Raw genomic sequence first — 27,193 nt, 5'->3', positions numbered from 1 at the left:
CCAAGGCAAATCCAAAAGTAAAAATAACTCTGGTAATAAATATGATTCTGATTGGTATTTTATTATTTCTTTTTTATTTGTACCTCTGGTATCGACAGGTTTGTGTGTACGTACTGTTGGGTTCTTATAAATAAAGTGAAAAAAGGAAGAGAGCTCTGGAAGAACGAAGAAGACATTTTTGAATCGTCACTTCCTCTCAAGATCTCGCGGTGTCACGTGATGTGGTATTAGCTTGCGGACTCTGCTATGTTTGTCGATAGTGCTAACGTTTTAGAAATGCTAACTTGCTCGGTTTTATCGGTTTATTGTGATGCACGGACGTCCGTCAGCAGCTTGGAGACCCGTTTTTACCGACGCTGCGCGAGGAATTTAAGTGCGAAAACGGGCCTGCACGTCACGTGACCAGCATGCGGCTAAACGTTTGATAAAAAAGATGGCGTCTGTGCGGCGGAGCGAAGAGGACAACAAACTGACGATCTACTGAGCGCCGCCACCGGGAGCCAAGAGCGGCCGTTACACTGTCAGGTAAGTTCATTTCAGCGTGGGCATACGTAATGTCTGACACCGATGTCCCGGTTATTAATGACAAGAACTTTTCGTGGCGCGGTGATATGCAAAGAAAGTGTTATATTTCGATTTGTGACAGCTTCGTCTTCGTTTACTCCTCGTTGCTAGTGTTAGCTTAGCAACAGCAATGACACAGAACAACATCACAACAATGCGAGGGAGCCGTTAGCTTAACCTCGCTTCCGAGCCTAGCTGCCGGGGGTGTAAAGGTTGAGAAGGACACACTGACATTCAAGGTTAATCTAGGTTAAGGTTTTTTAAATTAAAACTATATAACGTCATTTTATCAACAACTCCTTCCAACAGCTATTATTTTTAATATCTAGGATCCCGAAGGCATGTCCCGCCCTACTCCGTCTCTGATTGGCTTATCCTGAAATTCCTACCCTAACCAATCCCACTCCTTTTGACTAAATCTAACCAACCCAACCAGAGCAGGCATCGAGTCCTAGCCAATCAGAGGGAGAGCATGACGGGTCATGCCCTTTCCATCCTAGGAAAAAATAATTTGGCTTACCAACAGGCTAGCCTTGAAATGTACCTTATCAACCTGTTTATTTTGTATGGCTTTCACCATTAGCCGTTAACTGTTTGGACAGGTTATGTTTATAACACAACTTTATTTATTTATTTATTTATTTATGGCATTATGTACATTATGTCTTATTTATTATTCGTATTGCACTCTATAGCGGTATATTTGCACCGAGTAGCTACAGATAAATACCTAAATGCAACTATACTTCAAAATTCAGGAGATTATCCATTTTGATGAAGCCGTATTTCCCCAAATCCCCAAATATAGTGCTATCTGATTAAAAAGTATGTTCAATTTTGATAGTTACAAAACTGCTATATGTTGACAATATTTAACAGCACATTTGTTTTTTAACTATAGAAATCAGCTTACATATTTTGTATTTACTATAATGTAATGTATATGAAATGTAATGTGGCCTACAGTGGACATCATTAAACCTAGGACCTAGGATTAATCACAGGTATTAAATAGTAAGTGGTAACAGCGGGGCTAAGGTTAAAAGCTAAGTGACAAATGTGAGCAGGTCTCCGTGGTCACCGTTAACACATAACGACTTTCATACATGTAGTTCTACAATGTTTAGCATTTAACTATAGGTAAATTAGGTGTGTGTGTGACTTCACTGTGTGGTGTCATTGAAGTGAATGTGAAAGTTAGCCCTCGGTTAGCACAGTCGTGCAAAGCCGTGTCACCCGGGTCCAACCGGACCGTTTAGCTTGGAGCGTCAGTGTGTCAGTCAAAGGTAAGCTGGTGCCAAATTAGCTGTGTTAAACACTTAAGTGTAGCAACGCTCAAAATGTCTTCTCCTATCACGCATTGTGCTTGTTTGTGTAAATAATTAATAACCGGCGGCGCTGACAATGAGACCGGGGGAGAGGGGAAGCTACGTTTGAGTCAGAGGGAGCAGGAAGTTGAACGTACCAGAGCAGGGCATTGCAAACACGTGTCTTGTTTTGGGTCACTTTGGAAGTAGTCCTTGCGTGCAGACGTTGCTGCTAGAAACGGCTAAGTCTCATTCCTCTGTCGTACATGATGATTTTGAGTGAATTTAGTTGATTCGAGTCCGTGTTGCGTTTTAGTGTTTTATTTTAACTTTTTCGGTGTGCGCAACAGGAGACAACACAGCGAGGTGAACGTTTTAATACGTTTGATATGTTGCTGACATTAGATCTAAAAACAGTCTGTGTGTGTGTGTGTGTGTGTGTGTTACAGTTAACAAATGCGTGGTATTTTTTTATACTGAATGTAAACATGTATTACTGTTGTGTTTTATCATTTGAAAACTGGGCTTTGAAGGTAACATTGCATTCCGTGTAGGATCACATGTGTGCGCTATTCATGTGGGTCCTAATATCCATTTGTGATTTTTGGTTCATGCTTTTTTGGGGGGGGGGGGGGGTCACATTTCTGTGTTGGTTTTCTTTCTGTAACCATGCACCATTGCATCTTTTCACTCATGGCTTCTGCAGATAGATTTGTGTAAACTAGTAACTGTTATTGATGCTCTTATGGTTGTTAGCCGCTTCTGGTTCACTCAATAGGGTTAAGGGGAGATTAGTCTTTTTGGAAATGTTTAAAGTAACACTCTGGGCAGGTGAGAACTTCACGTGTGGCAAGTAAACAATCAAATTTCAAGGTTAAATAAGTGTTACATTACATTTATGGAGTTAGGTGAAAATGGCATGATATGTGATGTGTTGCATTTCAACTTTTACGTTTTCTTGCCAGACAACACATTTATTTTTTACAACACATGCATACACTAAGCTGTAAATCCTTTGAGATGCTTAAACCTGCAAATGTTCTCTTAAATACTACGTTTAATTGACAATCCAAATTGATGCAAATTTATTTTGTGCAGTAGATTAATCCACATCTTAAAAATGTTGGTGTAGTTTTATCATTTTTTATAATGTGTATATTTGTCTTGCAGATGGATCCTGGACAGGATTTACTTCTCGCTGCCCTAAGTGAGAGCGGCATTTGTCCGAATGATATTGGGCTATTTGATGTTGTTGATTCTCAGGATGTTGCACAGCCCTCTACAACCCAGCAAGTAAGATTGTCTTAGTTCTTTTGAAGGAAGAGTGATTTATTTTTTAATGTTTTCATAGCTTAATGTTATGATTTCTGGTCCTCTTGCAGTCTATTGCGATCAGTGCCCTGGATGTTGGTGTGGGGACGGAGTCCGTGGGAGTTGTTCGAACTGAACTTCCAGCTCCAGTCCCAATAGTTACTATCAGGGTAAGATTATAGAGAAGGACTTCCCTAAAGTCCCCTTAAATAATTTACAAGTAGGGCGGTCGGTCGATTTAAATGTTAATTCTTATGATTTCCATAGTTTTTTTTAATCTGTTCTAAATGTACTTTAAAAGGGATATTTGTACTTAGTTCCGTTGTTTACACCGAGTGTCTCCAATATGGCCGCGCATCCGAGTTACTGCCCAAAACGTGGAGTCAGTGAAAATCCTCTATTAGAAGACATAGTTAAGTTACAGCCAATGTTTTTTGGGTATGTATTAAAATCAAAACTTCTTTCTGGTCAATGTCTCCAACAGCACAAACCTCAGCCATCAACCACCACGTTTGTCTTAAATCAGCTGAATCAGTTGCCGTCACTCGGAGCTGCTGTGACCAAACAATCAGTCACGAACCCTATCAAACACACAATAACTGTCACCAAAGTGGTCCATGTTAATAATTCAGCCCTTCGAGGTTCTTCGAACCCCTCGTCAAGTATTCCTCCTTCAGCATCCACAGTAGTGCCTTCCAACAGAGATCAGGTATCCATTTAAAAAAAAATCTTAAATGACGAAATCACACAGAGAAAAGGAATTCTTTTGGTTATGCTGATTTATACATTTTCTTTTTTAGCAGATTCAGTTGAGAGACCTCCTTAGGACCGGCAATGTGAAGACCACCGGTGTGAAGGGCAACAGTCTGATGGAGCTCATGAAGCTAAAGCCTCCACCTAACATTGCTCCACCAGTAGCAACAGCAACAGCCACAGGTCATTTTAAGTTATTTTAATGTGCATGAGATTGGTGTTTTTTTTACCAAAGGGCTGAGCAGTATCTTTTACATTTTAATTAAAAATTAGCAAACATGAAAGTAGCGTATGGTTTTAATCTTCCCCTTTTGGAGAGGCTCATAAGATATTTAAAGAGGTTGTAAAAACAAAGTTCATGTAAGCTCCGAAGAATCACAGTAATGAGCCAAAAAACTGTAGTTTGGTGTTATTTCCTAATGGTATAGAGTACCTATTGCAGGTTCAAATCATAGCAGAGACTTGCCATCTGTGTTAAGTCAGAGCAAAACAGTTTCCCTGCTTACCCCGAAGAGGAAACCTTATTACAAAAGTCCCAGGTCCCTGTAAGCCCAGTATGCCCTCTCCCATTCACATTTTACAATAACGTTAATTAAATCTTTGTTTTTAATAAATGCACCAGGGCTACAACAAACTATTATAATTTCAGTGATGACCGTTGTTATATTGATTGATCACTTGGTCCTAACAATGTCTGAAAGTATTGGGGGTCTTTTTACATTAGACAAAAAAAAGCATCAACTTCTCACAACTAAGAAGCTTCAACAAGTTGATGTTTGATATTTTTGTGTGTATAACATAACTTATTATTTTGTGTTAATCCAAATTTTAATACTTTGAAATGAACTCTTGTTTAGTATTTAAGAAACTCTTAAAGTAACAATTGTTGTGTCTGGTGTTTCAGGTGAAATGAACAATGGGATCAAGAAGGAAGTATTGGCTAAAGATGCTCCCAGGATCTGGTACAATGATGACGTTAAAATGCAAACGTTCTCACATTCTCTGGTGAGTATCATAATATTAATTTTACAAAGCTGTTGAATTTTGGCAAAGTTGCTGGTATGTTAAAGGCAATATTTGCAAGTCAGTATTTATGGTTCTGTAAATCTCTGTTGACAGAAAGTCCCCGGGATGAAGGAGGAGGATGAGCCTGAGGAGGAAGAGGAAGACGAGTTGGGCCATGCAGAGACTTATGCAGAGTACATGCCAATGAAATGTAAGTATGACTGCTGTGTGTGTTGAAATAGGAAAAAACTGAACTATGAAATTCCCCTTAATACTTTTGCCGTTAGAACTTCCCCCATTGAGATCACCAAGACAAAATGGGTTAAGCATAATGTGTAAACAATCATTTACTCATTACTTTTCAAAATTCAATTAATTAGATTTAATACTGCCACCCAGCGGCTCACCTAGCAACTCTTAAAAATAAAATAAGACATGATTAAATGATAACAGCAGCCCATTGGTAGTAACATCTGCTTTTAAAGAATCTTTGCTACTACTAATGTAAACCCAACTCTGGGTTTCATGAAGTTAGTCTTTTTTCTTTTTTTTGTGATCATTTTTTCTTTTTATATAGTTAAGAAACACAAACAGTGACAAAACAATTACAAACAATACGCCTGAAGTGAATCGTTGACGCTGTGACATGCACGCGGCGGGTGAGTTCCACATGGGAAGGGGCTGGAGGCAACTGGTTTCTGTGCTATAAAATTCCATCGTTATAATAAATGGAAAAATAAATGTTCTGATTTTGACTGAAGTCAGATTTCATCTACCTGGGCGGGGCACCCCAGTCTAACCCGTGTATGGGAGACTCTGATACATCCTGCTGTTGCTTTACACTCGATCCACTGACCAGTAAGTTTGTTAATGCAGTAAAGATCGGCCTGCGGCATCCTGATCCTGTGGTGGAGACCAGTTCCCTGTCCAGTGTAAACCCCCCAGAGGTGTGGTACAGACTGTCCATCCCAGAAGAAGTCATTGATCGTGGCTGCCTGTCTGCTCTGCAGCTGGAGGCAATAACATATGCTGCTCAGGTAGGCATTGAGAAAACTTAAACTGTGACTGAAGATATTCATTGACATCTTTTTTCACAATAAACAAACAAACAAACACAACAATAAAATAACATTTACCGGTAATAACATTTTTTCTTGTCAATAAATAAAAAGTAAGTGATTGCGTGAACAAAGCAATTATTTACGATCACACACCTTTTTGTTGACTGAAACCAAATTAAAAAAAACAATAGTCAAATGACTAAAATACATTTTCAAATGTGTCTCTTTTTTTAAAACTCTGAGACTTAACTAGTTTTTATTGTGCATTTTTCTCCTGTGTACCACAGCAACACGAGACATTCCTCCCCAGCGGGGATCGAGCTGCCTATCTGATCGGAGATGGAGCTGGTGTTGGGAAAGGCCGCACCATCGCAGGGATCATCTATGAGAATTACCTTTTAGGAAGGAAAAGATCACTTTGGTAAATGCCCCAAATCAGTATTCAACACAGGGAATTATAAAGTATTACTTTTTTTAATAAATGGTGTGCTAACCGACCTGTTCTTGCGTATCCTCCTCTTTTTATTAATATATATTTTTTTATTACAGGTTTAGTGTCTCAAATGACTTGAAGTATGATGCTGAAAGGGATTTAAAGGACATAGGAGCCAAAAACATCCAGGTTCACTCACTGAACAAGGTGAGATACTTTTACGATGCATAGATGAAACTAGTGTCTCCTGGTTTCATAATGTCTAAGAGGTTTATCAAGTGGACATCTTTAAGCAGGTGTGTTCACACCTGGCAGAATGTGTCTCCATTCGTCTTTGAGTGACCACTTGTGATCGCATCTCAGTTCCCCGCTCGATATGCTTTTGAAATGGCTTTTGTTAGTGATGTGTACTTTTTAACTGTGACTTTACCAAAAAATGAAAAGCTATTACAAAATTTGCGACGACCGATGTAAAAGCACGGCCTACGGTCTCTGTTAGCTTAAGGACGTAACTTTTCTCAGCGGTTGGGATCTGTGTGTAATAAGTTTGGATTTTCCTGTGCAAGGCAGTCGTTTTTAAAAGTATGTGTTCAGCTCTGTACTTTTGGAGCTTCTAACTGTTTGTTCATTTATTGAAGTTTAGTTTGTCTCCTGCATCCGTGTTTGAAATAAGCTTTATTTTACAGTGTCATTAAGTAACTGCTAAAGTAGAACCAACATTTCCTGAATAATGCCTCTTCATTAAAACATAATTGGGGGCTTTTATTGTGGGAGTTGAAGGAAATTCAACAAAATAAAATAAAAGTCAGAACTGTGAGACGTAGTCGTTGCTATAATGCAATACAACAAAACAATGATGCACGAATCAGTGGGCCAACGGCAGCAAAGAGCCTGCGGTCAATCTGTTTCGTGTTGCTCCCGGCCGAGGCAGCAGCAGACCCAGCGGAGATGGCTAAACAGATTGTCCATCCTTGTGGCTGTCAACGCGGGCTCTCGGCAAAAAACAATAGTTGAGCAGCCCTCGCTTTGGCCACTGAAAACTGAATAAAACATTAAGTTAACTTTCATTAAATAATTTTGACACAGTCAACTGGAAGAAATTTCCAGTTGTGGTTAGGGTTAAAAAAGGTCTGAACGGTACCAAAGTGTGACTCTCTTTCATGTTTATATTTTCAGTTCAAATATGGCAAAATCTCCTCAAAACACAATGGGAGTGTGAAGAAAGGTGTGATATTCGCCACCTACTCTTCCTTGATAGGAGAGAGCCAATCAGGAGGGAAGTACAAGACCAGATTTCAACAGCTTCTCCACTGGTGTGGGGAGGACTTTGATGGAGTTGTATCCTTTTTGGCCATCAGTTAGTAGAATAAATGTTACTATGTCTTTTTGTGTGGACAAAACTAAATAACTTTGTGGTCCAAATTCCATAAAAGTGATTTTTAGAATGGCTTTGTAACAACTTTCCTTAACCAAGTGTTTTTTAGATTGTGTATGACGAGTGTCACAAAGCCAAAAATGTATGTCCAATTGGATCATCCAAACCAACAAAAACTGGGCTTGCAGTGTTGGAACTGCAGAACAAACTTCCCAAGGCTCGGGTTGTGTATGCAAGTGCTACAGGTTAGTGGACACAGTCAATTGAAATCATCTTTTTGAATGAATTTGCAGTCTACACTTGGGTGGAGGTGTTGGAATTTGTACAGTTAAAAAAAGTACTATTTCAATTCAGGTGCCTCTGAACCACGAAATATGGCCTATATGAATCGTCTGGGCATCTGGGGGCATAAAACACCCTTCAGAGAATTTGGCAACTTTATCCAAGCTGTTGAACGGAGGTAAGTTTTTGTTTTTGCAGGTGACAAAAGAAAAACAAATAGACTTTAGAGCGGGTTGGACCTGTCTAAACATTCAACATGTTTTTCTCACTTCAATTTTAGAGGTGTTGGCGCCATGGAGATAGTAGCTATGGACATGAAACTGAGGGGAATGTACATTGCAAGGCAGTTGAGTTTTACAGGTGTGACTTTTAAGATCGAGGAGGTTCCCCTGACTCAGAAATACATCAACATGTACAACAAATCAGTGAGGCTGGTAAGTACAAGAATAATACCCCTTTGGCCCTACCTAGCAGGGTTGGGCTAGGGTTGTCTGATCGGGATTCAAACCAAACCAGTCTACATGGGTGTATCCCTGGTCATGACCATTCAAAGCTCACCTGGGTGCTATAGGTGCAAAAGAAACATGTTTGGTAGTGCCAATTTGTTTTGTAAAGGTTGATATGTGCAATAAACATTACATTGTGAGAAAGAAATCGTGGCAGAGACTCATATCAATTCTAAGCTAAAGAATTAGCAAAGACATGCTTTTTAAACATGTTGCTACAGTGCTTTATTTTTGCTGTTTATAACTGATTATTCTCTCCTGCTTCTCCCAGTGGGTGACAGCACGTGAAAAGTTCCAGCAGGCAGCCAACCTGATGGATGCAGAGCAACGCATGAAAAAGTCCATGTGGGGTCAGTTCTGGTCTGCTCACCAGAGGTTCTTCAAATACCTGTGCATCGCCTCCAAAGTCCGCAGAGTGGTTCAGTTGGCCCGAGAGGAGGTCCAAAATGGAAAGGTGAGACTAATAAAGTACAAAGTTTGGGCTGTACAATTACTGCAATTTACATTACAATCTCAATTTAATGATCTCAAATTTGATCTCAGACCACCTGAATTCAGAAAACCCCTGGTACCCGACCACTCCATAGAGGAAACTTTTTAAAAAGATCACAGAGGCTATTGTTTGACTTACTTTCGGATTTAGCCGAATGCACTCTGGTCAACACTGCAAAACAAGAGATTAATACTTTGCCAGACAAAAGCTACTTGATGAATTCCTGAAATGGTTAATGTTGTGCTGCCTCCTCTAACGTTATTCACATTTCTCCTGCAGTGTGTGGTGATCGGTCTTCAGTCCACTGGAGAGGCAAGAACACTTGAGGCCTTGGAGGAGGGAGGAGGGGAGCTCAACGACTTTGTGTCAACTGCAAAGTACGGACCGACTTCAGATTAATTTTCCCATACAATTTTAAACCAAATGATGTATGTATGTGTCACTTTACTGACATTTTGTATGTCGTTGTAGAGGTGTGCTGCAGTCCCTGGTTGAGAAGCACTTTCCAGCTCCTGACAGACAGAAGCTTTACAGCCTTCTAGGTATCGACCTCCCAACTAAGAAGACCCCCTCTCCCAGTGACACTGCAGCACAACCAGAACCGAAGGGCAAGAAAAGAAAAGGTGATTATTATTTTGGAGATTAAACCTGAAGTGGCCTTCTCAGAAAATCCATGAAATAACCACTGGCTTGTCTTAAAAAAAATGCATTGTCTTGGTTTTCGTGAACAGAGTTATGTGCGGATTAATCTCCTTTGATGTTTATCATTTTGCCCCATTGTAATCTGATCATCTCACCAGGTTCTGAGATAAAAAAGCAGCAGAAAAAGAAGCCTCGCAAGCACGGTGGTTTGTCGGGTACCAGCTCGGAGGAGAGCCAGTCGGAGGAGTCGGACAGAGAGTCTGGGAAAGACAGCGACGACAGCTTCAAATCTGTCAGCTCAGGGGACGAAGACGACGATTTCAACCCATTCAGAGACGAGTCCGATGGCGATGAAGATGGTGAGACTTCTGAGCTTGGCTGTGGAAGATGAATTTAATACTTAAAAAAAAAAAATTATTATTCAATTCCTTGCTCTTACGGAGTGTGGATTGGTGGATGGAGAGATGCCACTTCACCTCCTGGGCACTGCCAGGTGCTGTTGAGCAAGGCACCGTAACCCCCCCACCCGCTCAGGGTGCTGCTTCGGATAGCAGCCCACTCACTCTGACATCTCTCCATTAGTGCATGTATAGATCGTGTGTGTGCGTGTGTGTGTGTGTGTGTAAACTAACAAAGTGTGGACACAGAGTGTACATTATAATTTCCCCATGGGGGATCAATAAACAGATTAAAATTAAAAATTAAATTAAATTGCTTAGTTTCCTTCTTAAAACTCTGAAGGTCAAAAATTATTGGGCAAAAATAATAATCACCAAATAAATAAAAGAAAACAAAAACAAATCAACAAGACAAACAGAAGCTTGGTGGAATAACTGGTTTCCTTTTACCATCTGAAGCTAATTAATGTTAACAATTTTTTTTTAATGAGCCAGAATAAATATTTTCTGAATTAGATAATAAAAAGCACAACGTTCATTTATATTTCACCTCAACTGTCTGAACAGGCATCAGTTGCTTCTTCTATTGTGGTTCGCTAATAACAAAAACCTCAACAAATCCCATATGAGCTGTGGAACAGGACTCAGGCTCTTACTGGGACTCTGAGTTCTGGACCAGGACCTGGAATTAAGACATTTTTATATCCAATTCAGTGTTTACAGGAAACTGTTGTGTCTTCCTTTGTTTTAGATCCCTGGCTCATCAGAAAGGAACCAAAGAAAGGGAAAGAGAAGAAAAAGAAAAAGAGAAAGAAGAGTATTGATCCAGACTCTATTCAAAGTGCCTTGTTAGCCTCTGGGCTGGGCTCCACCAGACCGGCCTTCACTGCCCCCGTTGTTCCCGCCAGCACACCAGCCATAGGTAAGCCCGATAGCACATGGCAAAGCAGGATTACAGTAGTCCTATTCAGCCTTCTGAAGATTAACGAATGCCTCGTTTTTACTTGTTCATAAGTCAAGGCAGAGAGTCAGGATAGCTGTCTAACAAGTCAGGATGCAGTGGAACATGCCCAGAAAATGAAGAAAGATCTGCTGGAAAAACTTGAGGAACTAGCTGAAGATCTACCTCCCAATACTCTGGACGAGCTAATAGATGAACTGGGAGGACCCGAGAACGTAGCTGAGGTAGAAACAATTGTGGCTGGTTTCGTTTTTGTTGTAGTTTGTCTTTCTTTTGAATCTGGATCCACATTTGATTTGTATCTTAACTCCCTTCACTTTTACATCAACTGTGTTTCAGATGACTGGACGCAAAGGTCGTGTTGTCAGCAACGACGATGGCACCATCACGTATGAATCTCGCTCTGAGCTGGACGTCCCGGTGGAAATCCTCAATCTTACAGAGAAGCAAAGGTTCATGGATGGAGAGAAGGTACACGCAAAGTTATTTATCTAAATGGGGGAAGATGTCACAAACATGCAACTCAAAAAATGGTTGGATGTTTGCTGCTTTAACAACTTAATCAAGACTTCTTTGGGTACAGACTAATCCAGCCAATCAAGTAATAATAATTAATGGCTTGTGGTTAATTTAATAATTTGTACAGGAATGACAGCCTTTTAATAAATGAAAACATATTAGCTGCTAATTCCACAACTTTATGTGAAAAATAAAATTTGTCTTTTCTTTTTTAACCAGAACATAGCCATCATCTCGGAAGCTGCCAGCTCCGGGATATCCCTACAGGCCGATCGGCGAGTGAAGAACCAGCGGCGGAGAGTCCACATGACACTAGAGCTGCCGTGGAGTGCAGACAGAGCTATACAGCAGTTCGGTCAGTGGATACTAATCTCACTATGAAGACACAAACAAACTTAATGACAGTTATTCAAAACTGGTTCTCTTGTACCAGACAAAGTGTCAGTTTGGGCATGAAAGTTGGACTGTCTTCATAAATGGAATAACAATGTGTTTTAATACTCGGCTCTGTTGCGTGGTCACAGGGAGAACTCACAGGTCGAACCAGGTCACAGCTCCAGAATACGTCTTCCTCATATCGGAGCTTGCAGGAGAGCAGAGATTTGCATCCATTGTTGCCAAGAGACTAGAAAGCCTGGTGAGGAGTACTTGAACTCATAATAATCTTTTTGTTGTTGTGAAAAGGTTTTTAACGCAAGTTATTTATTTATGTTAAATATCAACTTATTTTTTAAATCTTTGTAACAGGGTGCTCTCACTCACGGGGACAGAAGAGCAACAGAAACTCGAGATCTCAGCAGGTTTAATTTTGACAACAAAGTACGAACATTAAGTATTTGCCTCAGAAGTTCTTAACAATGTCTTTATTTACCTGTTACTCACTCACTTTTATCTTTGTTACAGTACGGCAGAAACGCTCTGGAAATTGTGATGAAGTCAATTGTTAAGCTTGATTCTCCGTTAGTGTCTCCACCCTCTAACTTTAAAGGGGATTTCTTCAAAGGTACTTAGATTTATGTCCTATTCCAAACGTAGTAATGGATGTATTTTCCTTTCAGTCCATCATTTCCAACCGATTTTCTGTTTGTTGTACATCTAGTTTACCCCTAGATGTTTGTGTAATTATTATTTTGTAATTAGTATCTTGTTGATTTCTGTATTTTATTTTTTAGTTGATGGTTCTTCTTGTGTGGCTATGAGTAACAACAGTATTATCCTTCTGTAGAAATTCAAAGTGGATTAATAGGCGTGGGGCTCATAAATTTGGAGGACAGATCTGGGGCAATGTCACTGGACAAAGGTGATTTTAAAACTTAAAATTAATGACATTGCAACTATTTATTTCTGTTAAATATGTTCTGCAATGCATGTACAGTTTTGTGGGTATTTCTACATATTTGTCATTCACATACTTTGGTACCGCTGCAGATTACAACAACATGGGGAAGTTCCTGAACCGTATTTTGGGCATGGAGGTCCAGCAGCAAAATGCCTTGTTCCAGTACTTTTCTGACACGTTGGCAGCAGTTATTCAGGAAGCCAAGAAGAATGGCAGATATGACATGGGCATTCTTGGTAAGCTGGTCATCATCCTTTTTATTTTATCATTTAACAGCTGTCACAAACATTTAAGCAAAACTGAGGAATTCAACATAGTAAGGTGCCTCCTGCCTCAAAGCGCTTTCCTCTGAGAAAATCAGTTGAGTCATCATCATCGGTCTGCCCTGAAGGTTTGATTTCTGCGCCTCATTGGATCTGAAAGGTATTAAAATCATTCTCTTCCTGTTCTCTATTAGATCTGGGCTCTGGTGATGAGAAGGTGAAGAAGATAGACTGCAGGAAATTCCTAACACCAGGCTACACTACATCAGGACATGTGGAACTCTTCACCGTATGTTCCTACAAATATTTATATACCATCCCCCTCTCTTAAGGATATGGTTAGATCGCAGTCACATGACCTGACTTTGTGTCTCTTTTCACAGGTGAGCGTTGAGAGGGGGATGTCGTGGGAGGAAGCCACGCATGCTTGGGCCGATCAGAATGGACCAGATGATGGTTTCTATGTTCAGGTATGAGAAGATTGAAGACAATTCTCACTTAGAAATTAGCCCTGCAACCTTTGGACCGGTTAAATTCACGTTCTTGCTGTGATGACTTTTGGACTTTATCAATTTTATCCCTACTTTATTTTTATTTTTTTATTTGCATCTTGAAGGTGTTAGTAGTACAAACATGTCTTAAGATTAAGGCTGCAGCTATCGATTATTTTAATAATCGAGTATTCTACTGATTAATCCATAGATTAATTGACATTCATAATGTGATTTAAGCTCTACAGATTCAACATAGATAGAATTCCAAATATCGATTCCCTTTTTTTTTTTTGCTTTGTAATGGCGTGGTTACTATCACATGGGAAAGTACCTACATTTACATACGGTGAGTCGTTTTTTAAGTTTGAGAATCGCTTTTGAATTGAATCTTGAGCCTAAAAATTAATATCAAATTGACATTTTGCAGTCATGCACCCCTAGTAAAATCCTATGCACGCCAAACCAAAATTCAACTGGACTCTTTGTCCAGCAGCAAAAAACTGATCTGCTAGCATTGAGTGGTCGGATTATTTCGTAAATGGTAGTTGGTCATGATCAGTGGAAATTAGTTATCTGTAATTTTCCTGAACCATATTTAACAACAAAATGTGTAATTCAGAAAAATGTTATTCCAGGAGAACGTGAACTGTTTCTCCTGGGGTTTTTTTGTTTGTTTTTTGCACACGTCTTGTTCACACATCATCTTGAGTGCAGTGGTAGCCTACACGGCATCCTAACTTTGGGTACTTGAGAAATAAGTATTGCTCTTCCATTACGTTGGACAGATTTGTAAAAAGTGGTCAGAATAGGTGTAGCAGAGTTTTCCTGACTTTTATTACCTAGCCGGGGTCCAAGACCAAAAACCTCCTACATTTCCCATAATCTAATTTAATGGCGTCTCTCATTAGACCGTCTCTGACTGGTCTTTCAAACTTCACGTCCTCAGTTTGGAGCGCAGCGGCGTAGTCAGACATGACAAAGTTCTTCCAGAGCCACAGAAAACTTTATACAACTGTTTTCACAGGCTGACTGGTAATGCGCCTGACAAGTTAACCGATCTGCACATGTAAAGCAGTGGAGTGCCTCCTTTTTTTTTTTTAAGTATGCGTATCATTTACAGATGAGGAACAACAAGAAAACGGCCATACTGGTAAAAGAGGTGAACAACAAGAAGAGGCTCTTCCTAGTTCACAGGCCAAACACCGGCAGACAGCTCAAACTGGAGACCTACGCAGACATCAAGAAGAAGTTTAAAAAGGTTACACAACATTCTTTATATTAAGATTACTAAAAGTAAAGACATCAGTGTTTCATGTGACTTATTACAATTTTTTTTTGCCCTGTTAGGTTTTGTCAGAAGATGCCAAGCAGCACTGGACTGACCAGTACAAGTTGTCAGCAAAGATCTGCGCTCATGCATATTGGTATGTGCGCTTTAGATATCTGTTAAAAGTCTTTTTCTGTACTTCACCGTGACACAATCCCTTATACACTGTCCTCCTACCGGAGCACCAAATGTAGATTAATCTGCTGCTGGAAATACTCTCCAACAAATGCACTATTTTCTCCTGTTCCTTTGGTTACACTGGATAGCTGATAACAACCAATATTAAAATATCAACCGCTTTATCCTTTTAAACCAAATGCTAAAATGTATGTTTCACTGTTAACATTGATAAGCCAACATAGAATGGTTGTTTCTGCCCACAGGCGGGGTAACTGTAAGAAAGCATCTGTGGGTCTTCAGTGTGAAGTCGGCCTTCGGTGTCGCTCGTACTACGTTCTGTGTGGCTCCGTGCTCAGTGTGTGGAATGAGCTGGAGGAAGTGCTAACGCCAGTCAGTGGAACCAATGTGAAGGTGCAGATTGTCCGCCTCAGAACAGAAGACGGACAGAGAATAGTTGGTAAGTCAGCGGCCTGCTACCGCTTGCTTTTCTTGCTGAAAGTTTGATGAGAAGATTGATCACACCCCTGAGTCGTTAATGTTCCCTTTCTGACACAAGGCCAAATTAATTCGGACATTTGCTTTCTCACATGCTGCTTCTCCGGGTAACGTCTAGATAATTTATTTTCTCATGTGTCTGTAAAAAAAGAAGGAAAAACTACAAAGATATCTCAATTGTTTTTGCACCTTTTTGACTTGCAATTGACTGGACTGTGGTACTAATGTAATCATCTGTTATATAAGAAACTGTGAAGGCCATATAATCTTTTTTGTTTGCATCTTACACAATAACTGTTTTCCATAAGTAAAGTGAAATATATATGTGTGTTTTTTAGGTATGTGGATGTATGTATGTGTATATAGGTAGCCATGCACATACTTACACTTGGCTTACTTTTATTCATGCCTCATTGTCCCTATATATACTGTGTATATATAGTTAACCTTATTTTTGTCCTATACACAAATCACAGTTGCACTGAAAATTATTTTTAGAAAAAATATAGTGTTCAAAAAAAGATGGGAGACAGAGCCATGCTAACCGCTAGCCTGTAACTTGCCTAAAGTTCACTAATTAAAATGTTAAATCTTGTGAATTTATGAGCTTTAGCCATTATATCTTGAAACTGTAAAAAAAAAAAACAATGATGGTTTTATGGGACATTAAATACAAACACGAGTGTTATCAATCTTCTCATCTAACTTTTGCAAGAAAGTAAAAAACCCAAAATGTCAAACCCTTCCCTTTTTTAATGTGTGCTTTTAATGTCAACATCATTGGTCTCACAGGCAAGGTACAGGCTCAAAGTTAAATCTAAACTCTTTCTTTTTTTTCTTTCTTGCACAGGACTGATCATTCCAGCAAACTGCGTGTCTCCTTTATGTAACAAGCTGTCAACGTCGGACCAGTGTCAGCAGCTCGCTGTGCAGGAGCTGCAGAAACTGCAGCAGCTTCATCCCCAAAGTCTCAGTCATGCACCCAACACATAGTTTGGGGTGGACCATGTTAAATCCCTTCTCAAAGCTCACATCCCAGTCCAAAGGGATCTGACTCATGAGTCTCGATCTCTGCACTGCAGACTCCAGGACCGCTGTTTGTTGTTCTGCATCCTCACGTGCCCCCCCCCAAAAGAATTGTCTGAGGTGTCGCACCAAGGTTTGGTAACTCTCCGATGTAAAGCAGTGGTTGTACAGAGAAAAGATTTCAGGGTTTTGTTTTTCTTTTCTTTTTTAAATCTCCAGAGACACTTTTTTTTTCACCTAGAGAGATTTTGATGGGTGATGTTTTGTCCTCTGACATTCAGAGTGAAAAGAATTGTAATATAATAGTAATGATCGAGGCAGATTTGTAATGTAGAGTGCGTGTCGGCCTGCGGCTGTTGAGATATCCACTCCTCAGCCATGCTTTAAGCTGTTTAGTCTGAACTATGAAGCAAAGACTTTTTCTTGGGTCAGACCAAAGGTGGATGAGACAAAGACCACTATGTCTTCGTGAGGGCCGTTTTATGGTTGTGTAGAGGCTCCACGCAGAGGTGTGTGGGTGGCGATTAGCTTTGGACTTTAGCTTTTAGAGTTCTAGTGAGAGAAACAAAGTCTCCCCTGTTCTTTCTGACCGTGGTGGGAAATCTGCAGCAGGAGAAATTAACCCCCTCCTTGATTTCTTCATGGAGAAGGAGAACCAGGAAATAAGTCTGGGGAAAGGCATCGCTACCAAGCCACAGTCAACGTGTAGTTACCTATTTTGATAGATGCACGTCAGGCTACGGCGGGGTGTCCGGCGTAGACGCAGAGGGGTCGGCGGGGGTACACTGTCGATTCTACCCACTACCATAAAACGGCCTTCATTTTAATTCATTCAAATGTGGGCATTTAATGCTAAACTACAACCTCATAGTAATAAATAAAGAAAAGTGTTAGTTTATAACGCCTCTGACATGATTCAGCACTAATACAGAGAAAGATTTAGTTGTTTTGAAGTAGAAGAAGTGATGCAGGACACCAGTCCAGTTAACTACAGGAAATCTGGTATGTGCAGATAATTTTCTGATTATATTCACTCATGAGACAACAACACAGTGTCTTTATTGTCAGAATCCACTTGCATCCTAATTACAGACCAGTTTGTTTGCACAAGCGTCTCAAAATTAATCAAAAAAATGTTGTTCATCTTTGTCCACATTGTACAATTAAAGGATAGGTTCACAGTTTTCTCATTTCTTGGTAATTTTCAGGTGCATATTTAAACATTTGAGACACTTGTTCCATGCTTTAATATTTGATCCTGTTTCCTTTCCTAATACACCTTTTTGATGTAAGTGATCTGGACCAAAATCCCTCTCTTTGTGTCAATGTATTCAAAAGTGTATCTGAAGTTAATATGAGGCAATTCAAAATTCCCTCTTGGTTACACTTACCTAGTGCAGCTAATCAAGGAAACCAACAATATGTTCTTATCCACCTGATCTGTCTAACTCAGACTGCTGAAGCCACATGGTCACCTCAGATCAACTTCTGTATAATGTTGATTGTATCCCTCATCACATATATTTAAAGCACATTAGTGAGAACTCTTATTTTCCACATTGGTTTTTATTAAAAAATATACAATCATACCTAAAAACAATTGTTTGTGAGTTACATTTTTAGTCTATCCGTTCGGTTTAGTCTTTTCCGTAGTTTCAGCTGTCGATAGCTGTATAAGTCTTAGTCCCGAGCTGATTTTGGCCCTGAATTATATCCATTTCTCCTTCTTTTCTTTCATTTGTGCTTATAGCAATCTTAATGTCTGTTTTTCCCTGTTACGTAGATTTAATTCCGTCTCTATCCGTTGTTCCTTATTAGGGGGATCTACTTTGCCTCATTTCTTTGTGATGGCTCATTTTTAACTAGCTATCAGCAGTATTTTGACCAGATATCTGACCTAGTGAGGGATCTTTTATTGGCTAGTTTCAACATTAGGAATAATGAAAACCTAACCACTATTGTTTTAAGACTGAATAATGAATGAAAAATTGTGAAACTATCCTTTTTAAAGGGACAATTAATCTCAAAATCAGAAATACATATTAATAGTGCTCTTTATCAATCTGTATTGTTTTGGTTTGAGTTGTCCAGTGTTGGAGATATTGGCTGAACTAGTGTTACAAACCCTTTCTTAGATGTTATATGTAAAGCCTAAATATGGGGCACCACTGCTGTTTTTGTTGTGCAGACTTTGTGCCGCCTTCTCAGCAGTGTATTAAATACTCATATTTAATAGTTTGTGATGCAGGTTAAATCCACCTTTGGTCTTTAACCTTGTCTTATCTCGGAGTTGAAACTAAATACCTCCTTTGAGGGACAGGAAACATGTTAACGGCAACAGTCGTACGCAGTAAAACAGCCAAGGAATGACGAGAAATGTGAAATCCTTGACAAAGGCCATCACTTTTGGATTTGTTTTAAACGGAGCAGCACTGTGCTCTGCTCAGATGTTTCATGTTGCCTTTTATTTTTGTTAAAAGGAATTCTGCTCAGGGGTTAAACTCATAAAAACACCCTCTGAAAAACAAGTTTTTCACAGTATCTGAAGTGCATGACCATAACTCAAATGTTCCTTAAACACCTCTACTCTGTAATACTACTGTGTGGCTCGCTGTAAGTACAGCTTGGATACTCACAGTACACGTTCGAAACACATCTCTCTTAGTCCTCTTCTGTCTTGAGCCGAGTTGTGATTAAAATGGATGATTGCTTCTGTTGAAAAGTGCACTTCTTCTGTCCTCCTTAGTCCTATATTACACCTGCATACACCTGCATACAGGAGCTGTCCTATCAGATGATAATGATTTAAGATGGTTTCTATTAGAGCATCCTCCGGCATATCGTTGAGCCTGTGGATTAGTAAATATTATTTACTGTGTAGGCTCTTTTGTTCTTTATTGATGCATTAAGAAACAAAAGCAATGGGAAGGAAGAAGTCTTTGTATCATACCAACGTGCATTTGGAGACTTTGTAGAAGGATGCAAACAAATTTGGATGAACACAACTGGGAGAGACAAAATATATATATATATATATATATAAATAATATAAAATTAGTGTCCTCACACGTACCTTGTTTTTGAATGCTGTCCCAGCAGATCTGCTTCATTGCATTTTAAAACACTTTTAATTCTTCTTTTCCTTTCATCATTGATCGCACAAGTTGCACTACTGACAAGAGTTGTACAAAATTTCAACTTGACCTTTACATGAATGAGTGTGATGCTCAATAAAGCTTGGAATACCTCTCCTCAAAGTACTTTTACTTCCCACGTGGCCTCATCCTGCTGCCTGACAAAGAAGAAAAACCTCCAAAATAAGGCATTTTTATAACCCTGAAGGCTACTTTACACCTTGCTTGTAAAGGCTTTAAAGATTCATGTATACACAAAGAAATGGATGTTCCCCCACAGACAAAGACGTATTACTCTTCTAACACATCTGGGAAAATGTTGTTAACCTTAAATATGCAAACACAAAGTTACATGATTTTTTAGTTTAGTTAGTTTTTGCCTTTTGTGTTAAAAAATGTAAAACACATTACAATGTGACAGAAAAAAGTAAACACTCCACATGTTCACTTTTTAAACATCTTAAAAGAAAGCTTCTAAAATCTTAAAAGCTTGTTAGCAGGGAGCCTATACTTTTATCTCTGAGTACAGTTCATTGTACACAGCTACAGTACATCCTGCTGCCAGACGCCCTGGCAAATAGAAATAGAAATTTGGGATCGTTATGGTTATAAAAATGTTTTATGTTTTGAGAAAAATAATCCAAAACAAGTTCATTTACATTATAATTTAGTTGATTATATTTAGTTTTGTCGATCTAAATTTAAAGTCAGTCTGCTTTATTGTCAATTTCTTCACATGTCAAAAACATACAAAGAAATCGAAATTGCGTTTCCCTCCCATCCCACGGTGACAAGACATTTATAACAAATTTGGTCCACAGACAAACGTAACATTCAAGTAAACAACATAAAAAAAGTAAATATAAGAAGATATATACAATGAGGAAAATAAGAGCAGCGAAATTTGTAAACTGAAGTATAAAGTAGCAAAAAAAGGAAATACTCGAGTAGTAATTTCAAGACAAAATTCTTTGAAACCATGCAGTAGGCTACAATTCCCCAAAAATGTCATATAGAGTCACCGTGGGGGGGGGACCGGGACCCCAATGCTACCCTGGGGTCGCAGGTCAGGACACTGAGCAAGGATTGGGCCACACTGTGCTCGTGTGTTCGGCCACGCGCTCAGGAGAGCCACACGGGACACAGTGATGGTTGAACTGCTGTTTATTTGAATGGAAAAAGAGCAGAGACACAGCCGCATGCCTCCAAAATAAGAGCGGATTCTTTATGAACCTTAATGCTAGTTCATTTAATGCTAATTAAGGTAAAAACTCTCCAGACCAAACAATGGATGCGCCCCCACAGACAAAGACAGGTATCTGCAAACCAGCTCCTTTCTTCTCTTTTCAGTGGAAAAGTGTTCCTATGTAATCGAAACAAAAGCATCTAACTCATCTGGATTAATGTTGCATTTTAACCTTAAATTAAACACACAAACCCAAACTTCGTTATCTGACTTTTAAACCTAAGTGTTTGCCTTTTTAATGTGGTGTAAACATGTAAAAGAAGACTTTACAATGTAAAAGAAAAAGTCTAAACCCACTTCACATGTTCACTTCTTAAACATCTTCTTTTTTTTTTTGGAAAAGGTTTTAAAAGTGTTGTTCAAAGTCGACCGCACGAGTGATGCTTAGTTAATGTTAAATGTGTGTGTGTGTGTGTGTCTGAGTGTGTGAAACCGCGTGTGAATTCCGTCGTTTTATCGCTGAAATCAGGATTTAACTGTTTTTTCTTGATAACCCGCAATGGATAGTAGCCGTGTTAGAAACCATAGTGGGTGTCAATATAAAGTGACGGCCATATTTGCCGGTGCCGCTGTTGTAAACAAAAAGTGAGAGACAGACGCTTCACTGAATTTCGGGTCATTTTTATTTCTTTAATTTACAATGTCTTTGGGAATGTCTTATAAACCCAATGTCCATCAGCACATTCCGGGAACTTCTGGGAACCAGGGTAAGGAGAAAAAATGGCGGAAAATCAAAGTATCCGTCCGTTAAATCGAGTGTTAAATTCGGGGTCTCGGAGAATACCTGGAGAAAGACCGTGTCTGTAGTTTTTGTCCAGTTATATATATAGGGTCAGATCCTGGGAGCTAGGCTAATTCATATCCGCCATTATTACTAATGTAAAAGAGCGCCATCCGTGATATCCGTCGGCGGAGAACGACGGTTGGGACGTGAAACGACAAGGCGACGGTTCCGTAAATGTGATCAACCGTCGTCCGGGGTCCCGGTCCCGGCGGTTGGAAACCGTTACACGGTGACAAAAATGTATCACTTGTGTCTTCTTGAGCCAGCCTTGTTCCGTTTCCTCCATGATGCTCCTCGGTCGGAGCTGCTGATTGATGTGCCTCTGAAATCTTTTGTGACTCTTCGAGGACATCTCGCGTTGGAGGCTGAATATTACAGCGGAACAAAGCAGCAGGGGAGCGGCGAGGGTGGAGGACAAAACCGGCCTAGATTCAGTGGTGGAGTTATGGAGAAAAAAAAAAAAAAGCATCTTTTAGTAGAAGAAGAAAAATTTAAATTTAAAATACTCTGTCACAAAATTGCTTTAATACATGTATAACAAACGTCTAGGGCTATTACCTCTATTTTTCACTCTCCTATGGTACCTTTAAATGTAAATGTAATGTAAAAGTAAATCGTTGGAATTGTGTAAAAACACATCTTTTAGTAGAAAAAGAACAAACTAAATTTACTATACTTTACCATACTATATTAAAATACTCTGTTACAAGTAAAACTGCTGCTTTCATAATGTTGTTGAAGTAAATCAAGTTTGAATTATGTAAAAAAAAACATCTTTTAGTAGAAATTGAAAAAACTAAATTTACTATACTTTACCATAGTATACTAAAATACTCTGTTACAAGTAAAACTGCTGCATTCATAATGTTGTTGTCACTTTTAGTGGTGGTGACTTATTTTATTTATGTAGAAATAGTAATACCTCCATTTAAAATGCTTTGTTATAAGTAATACCTCCATTTAAAATACTCTGTTACAAGTAATACCTCCATATAATATACCCTTGTACTGGTAAAACTGCTGCATTAATAATGTTGTTGAAGTAAATCTGTATGTTAGTATTATGAAGAAAGCTAAAGTAGTCACTTTCAGTCGTGGCGACTTATTTTATTTATGTAGAAATAGTAATACCTCCATTTAAAATACTTTGTTACAAGTAATACTTCCATTTAAAATACTCTGTTACTGGTAAAACTCCTGAATTCATAATCTTATTCAAGTCAGGTATTTAAGTATTATCAAGAAAATGTAAAAAATGACCTACTATCAGGGGTGGAATTAAGTATTAAGTATTAAGTCTTAATATAAGTATTAAGGTTTGTTTTTTGTACGTAAAAGTAAAAAAACACAATTTAAAAATACTCAGTTACAAGTAAAACTGCATTTAAATTCTTACTTATGTAATTAGGCTTACTCTGCCAAGTAAGTACATGGTACTAAATGAATAAAGCTGAGTAAAAATACTTTGAAATTAGTGGTGTAGAAAGTATAAGTAACAAAGAACTGTACTTAAGTACAGTTCTTAGTAAAATACAGTAACAGTAATATATACAGTAAATATACATTTCCAACACTGCCTTGGTCCAGTATTTAGTTTCTTGAAATTTGGGGGGGGGTTAATCTTCAGTACTTCTAAGGATCGATCCAACATAGCTACAGAATTAAAAGCTATTCTTCTTCTTGTTATTATTATTATTATTATCATTATTTTTAGACCAAATCAGCTAATTTTAACAAAATGAATAGATAGGTTACAGTTGTGAAGGTTAATCTTAAACTTGTTGACTGAAAAAATAAATAAAATCGGCATCTATTTGGATAATAAATTACTCTCAAATGTGAGAATTTGATGTTTTTTTTAACTCTTGTATTGTAAATTCAATATCTTTGGGTTTGGACTGTTAGTCGGATATAACAGGTTCTGGGCAATTGTAATGGTATTTTCTACTATTTCCTGAAACTCTGCAACAAAAAACATTGACATACTGTTTCTGTGACAGTTCTTGTGCTGCAAGTCTTCACTGGTGTTAACCAATTTTTAATTTTGTTTAATTTTGTGAACAGTTGGAAGCCTCCAGTCTCCCTCAGCAGCTAACCTGGCCACGTTGCAGTCCTACAGGCCCCTCCTGAGCGACTATGGCCCTCCATCTCTGGGATTCTCACAGGTAACTGCAGTTAAACTGTTCATCTGATTATCACAGACATTTTTTATCTTCACTGTGTCCTATTTACCTGGATGTGTTGTTTGGGGGGGGGGGGGGGGGGGGGGGGGGGGGGAGGTTTAAGTGCGTTTTACTCAAATGTGATGTCCTGGTAGCGGCGTAACTGTTTAAACTCGTGCGTGGTGGTCGCGACTTTAGTTGTTACAGAGAATGAGAAAAGACTACCGACATGTCTCTTTCTACGGACTAGAAGAAGAAGAAAAAGGTAAACATCAGCAGAACTGGCAGCCGCTTTGATTTGATTGGATGAGCTACTTGGTCGGATCAAGCCTTTCATCACCATAGCAGAAGTCATCTTAAAGGAACACGCCGACTTATTGGGGCTTTAGCTTATCCACCGTATGCCCCCGAGTTAGACAAGTTGATTCATACCCTTCTCATCTCCTCGCGTGCGGTAACGCAGTCTGCCGCCCCCAGCGTTAGCTTAGCCTAGCGGAGATCCTGCAGGTAACTGGTTCCAACTAGCTGCTGCTCCCAATAAGTACCAAAATAACACCAACATGTTCCTATTTGCATGTGATTTGCATAGTCACAGGGTATCCAAATAACAAGATCACGAGAGACACAGCCATCTTCCAACCGCATACTTACTGGGAACTATATTCTCAGAAAGGCGAAGCACTGCTACTTCTGCTTGTTGAGTGGAGTGATATGCTTGCAGCACCTGAGAAGCCCCGAGCAGAGAGTGTGATGGCTGTGTCTCATGTGACCTTGTCATGTGTACACCCTGTGACTATACAAACCACAACATGTAGATAGGAGCATATTTTGTCGCTTATTGGGCGCAGTAGCCAGATGGAACAAGTTACCTGCAGGATTGTTGCTATGCTAAGCTAACGCTGGGGGCGTCAGACTGACTTGCGACAACAACAAGTTCAACAAAAAGTTCAGTACATCACAGCACAAGGTATGGAAGAAAGAACAAATGAAGTAGATAATCGCTTTCTTATTAAACTGCCCAAATCAAAGGGAGGGGATGAGCTATCGGACCGTATTAACTCCCTCCAAGGACGAAAAACAACAGCCTGGCACAGAGACTCTTGTACCAGTTTTGTAGCTGGAAATCAGAAGATAATACACTTGGAATGTTAGAGTCAACACAATAGGACAACATTTGAAACATGTGTACTGAAAGAAGAAACGGTGAACGATTCAAGCTGCTAAAAAATACACAAGTAAGAAGTCAGATTTGTAATTAATCAGATATATGATGTCTCTTACAGTTGTAAGAGACAAAATAAAAAAATAATAGTCGGTCGAAGCACAGAAGGCATTACACAACTGTTTTCATAGGCTGAGCAGTACTCCACATGACTAGTTAACTGGTCACGAGAGGTCAAATGTTAATCGGTTTCTATTCCACAATAGATCCTATTGTAGGGACATATTCCTGTCCTTTATATCAGGAATATTGTAAGAATAAACACTGGTTAATTGTTAGGATATTCACAAAAATACTGCAATGCCTTAAGTTTTACATTCTCTATTTGTGCATTCTTGCAATTTGTGGAACCAATTAAAGGATTTCTCCTTCCTACCTTATTCTTCCGCATATCAAAAACAATGTGAACGTGCTGAACCTGGCTCATCTTGTGTCTGTGTGCTAACGTCAGGGCTCCAGTGGCAGCCAAGTGCCTCAGAACAAATATGCAGAGCTGCTGGCCATCATCGAAGAGCTCGGAAAAGAGATCCGGCCCACATACGCTGGAAGTAAGAGTGCAATGGAGAGACTGAAAAGAGGTAACTCTTGATATTCTTAACACATATTAAGTAGACATTTGTGGTACTTGTACTTTACTTGTGTATTTAACTTGTGCTACTTTAAACTTTTTAACATCTCTAAGGTAAATATTATACTTTTTACTCCACTACATTTGTCTGACGGCTTAAGTTACTTTTTCAGATGACTTTTCCTTCCCTTTCCTGTCTAGTGGAAACCCCGTATCTCCAGATGTGTTCATGTTGAATGTTTGTGATAAACTGAAGGATGAAGTCTTCCTTTATGTGTTGAGAACAATTCTCCTCCTTCTTAAGCTAAATAAGGCCTTGGATCAGCCGGAAAATACATCGTCACAAAGCTGAAAACAGGGCTGTTTTTCTGACACAAGATTTTTTTAATGGATAATGATACTCTGCTGTTGATTAAACTACCCGACAGTAAATAAAAGGAGTTCAAATGAGCCCAACCTGAAACATAAACATTAATGCAGCAATAATATTACTCATTACAGAAACATCAGATAGAAGAGGAAAACACTGACACTTTGACATTAAGTAAGGTCGCAGGACTTTAGCTTGTAGTGGAGTATTTTCACAAGGTAGTATTTATACTTTTACTTAACTAAAGGATCTGAATAGTTGGATACCACCCCTGGAAATGCACAACAATTCAAGAGCAAAACATACAGTAAAGTAACATTTGTTCATCAAAAATTGTACTTGTCTTTCTTCAAAGGAATAATCCACGCCAGAGGGTTGGTGCGTGAGTGCCTCGCCGAGACCGAGAGAAACGCGAGGTCCTAGCTACGGACACACATTCCTCCGTGCAAGAAGAACTAACAGTGTGCTACTCGTGAAATAAAAACAACTTGCATGGCATTTCCTTCGACAAGAGGAACTAAATGAACAAAGGATGGAAAAGCAAGCTCCTAGAGAGGCAAAAAAAAAATTACAATAACACAATTCATGACTCCTGAGCGTGCTGGAGGATCATTTAAATCATGTGTGGGTTACTGGAATTCATGTAAAGGGGATCATGTGTTTTTATGCCCCACTTTTGGGATCTTAGTTTTGACTTCATATTTAATAAACAATAATTTTGATTTATGCATGCGTTCAGGCCTGGGGCTTAATTGTAGACAGTGCATGACTTGTACAGGGGGTAGATGGACAAGGCTTGTTTTTGATAGTATTTTGGTCTGTTTTCAGACCCTAATGAAACACATGACTGAGAGAGTGAGGGGCAGAAATGTGCCAAATGCATCGGTTCATTCGTGTTGAGGTTGGTTTTGGTATTTAAAAAAAAATGGAAAATGCTGTTACTTGCATCTTTGTATGTATTTATTACTCAGTGTAATAAATTGTATTTTCAATATAGTTGTCATTGTGTGATTGAGCAACATTTGAGACAATT

General features: G+C 39.1%; 2 protein-coding genes across 6 annotated transcripts; both read left to right on the top strand.

Annotated features, from left to right (window-relative positions):
* Nucleotides 1-186: 186 nt before the first annotated feature.
* On the top strand, nucleotides 187-16,778 carry sbno1 (strawberry notch homolog 1 (Drosophila)). 4 transcript variants are annotated; one of them, XM_034896057.1, is made up of 33 exons: nucleotides 187-525; nucleotides 3,042-3,164; nucleotides 3,254-3,352; nucleotides 3,667-3,891; nucleotides 3,986-4,118; nucleotides 4,840-4,940; nucleotides 5,055-5,151; nucleotides 5,817-5,977; nucleotides 6,289-6,422; nucleotides 6,551-6,641; nucleotides 7,611-7,772; nucleotides 7,919-8,054; nucleotides 8,164-8,269; nucleotides 8,372-8,525; nucleotides 8,869-9,051; nucleotides 9,370-9,467; nucleotides 9,562-9,713; nucleotides 9,891-10,091; nucleotides 10,882-11,052; nucleotides 11,146-11,315; nucleotides 11,431-11,562; nucleotides 11,830-11,965; nucleotides 12,135-12,247; nucleotides 12,358-12,429; nucleotides 12,514-12,613; nucleotides 12,836-12,910; nucleotides 13,039-13,185; nucleotides 13,407-13,501; nucleotides 13,596-13,682; nucleotides 14,827-14,964; nucleotides 15,054-15,130; nucleotides 15,417-15,610; nucleotides 16,499-16,778. In XM_034896057.1, exons 2-33 carry the CDS (start codon nucleotides 3,042-3,044, stop codon nucleotides 16,639-16,641), a joined length of 4,206 nt encoding a protein of 1,401 aa, XP_034751948.1. In that variant the 5' UTR covers nucleotides 187-525; the 3' UTR covers nucleotides 16,642-16,778. The 4 variants fall into 4 exon arrangements, with proteins under 4 accessions (XP_034751948.1, XP_034751949.1, XP_034751946.1 ...); XM_034896058.1 differs by having other exon boundaries at nucleotides 3,983-4,118; nucleotides 12,514-12,598; XM_034896055.1 differs by having other exon boundaries at nucleotides 188-525; nucleotides 3,983-4,118.
* A 4,089-nt stretch (nucleotides 16,779-20,867) lies between these two features.
* Nucleotides 20,868-26,866, top strand: LOC117959198 (cyclin-dependent kinase 2-associated protein 1). Of its 2 annotated transcripts, none has more exons than XM_034896204.1 (4): nucleotides 20,868-21,123; nucleotides 23,903-24,003; nucleotides 25,674-25,800; nucleotides 26,516-26,866. In XM_034896204.1, exons 1-4 carry the CDS (start codon nucleotides 21,096-21,098, stop codon nucleotides 26,581-26,583), a joined length of 324 nt encoding a protein of 107 aa, XP_034752095.1. In that variant the 5' UTR covers nucleotides 20,868-21,095; the 3' UTR covers nucleotides 26,584-26,866. The 2 variants fall into 2 exon arrangements, with proteins under 2 accessions (XP_034752095.1, XP_034752093.1); XM_034896202.1 differs by lacking the exon at nucleotides 20,868-21,123 and adding an exon at nucleotides 21,504-21,761.
* Nucleotides 26,867-27,193: the final 327 nt, after the last annotated feature.

This window comes from Etheostoma cragini, chromosome 16 (assembly GCF_013103735.1).
Source record: "Etheostoma cragini isolate CJK2018 chromosome 16, CSU_Ecrag_1.0, whole genome shotgun sequence".
In the NCBI taxonomy this organism is placed as follows: Eukaryota; Metazoa; Chordata; class Actinopteri; order Perciformes; family Percidae; genus Etheostoma; species Etheostoma cragini.
Note: the sequence above shows the minus strand (reverse complement) of the source record. Positions and strands in the feature narration are given on the sequence as shown.

Bases quoted from the DNA above. Each gene is read 5' to 3' on its own strand.
- sbno1 (XM_034896055.1), top strand. From the start codon at position 3,042: ATGGATCCTGGACAGGATTTACTTCTCGCTGCCCTAAGTGAGAGCGGC. The intron at 8,270-8,371 runs GTAAGTTTTTGT...CTTCAATTTTAG, and splicing joins ATCCAAGCTGTTGAACGGAG to AGGTGTTGGCGCCATGGAGA. The intron at 10,092-10,881 runs GTGAGACTTCTG...CCTTTGTTTTAG, and splicing joins GTCCGATGGCGATGAAGATG to ATCCCTGGCTCATCAGAAAG.
- LOC117959198 (XM_034896202.1), top strand. From the start codon at position 21,695: ATGTCTTTGGGAATGTCTTATAAACCCAATGTCCATCAGCACATTCCG. The intron at 21,762-23,902 runs GTAAGGAGAAAA...TTTTGTGAACAG, and splicing joins GGGAACTTCTGGGAACCAGG to TTGGAAGCCTCCAGTCTCCC. The intron at 24,004-25,673 runs GTAACTGCAGTT...TGCTAACGTCAG, and splicing joins CATCTCTGGGATTCTCACAG to GGCTCCAGTGGCAGCCAAGT.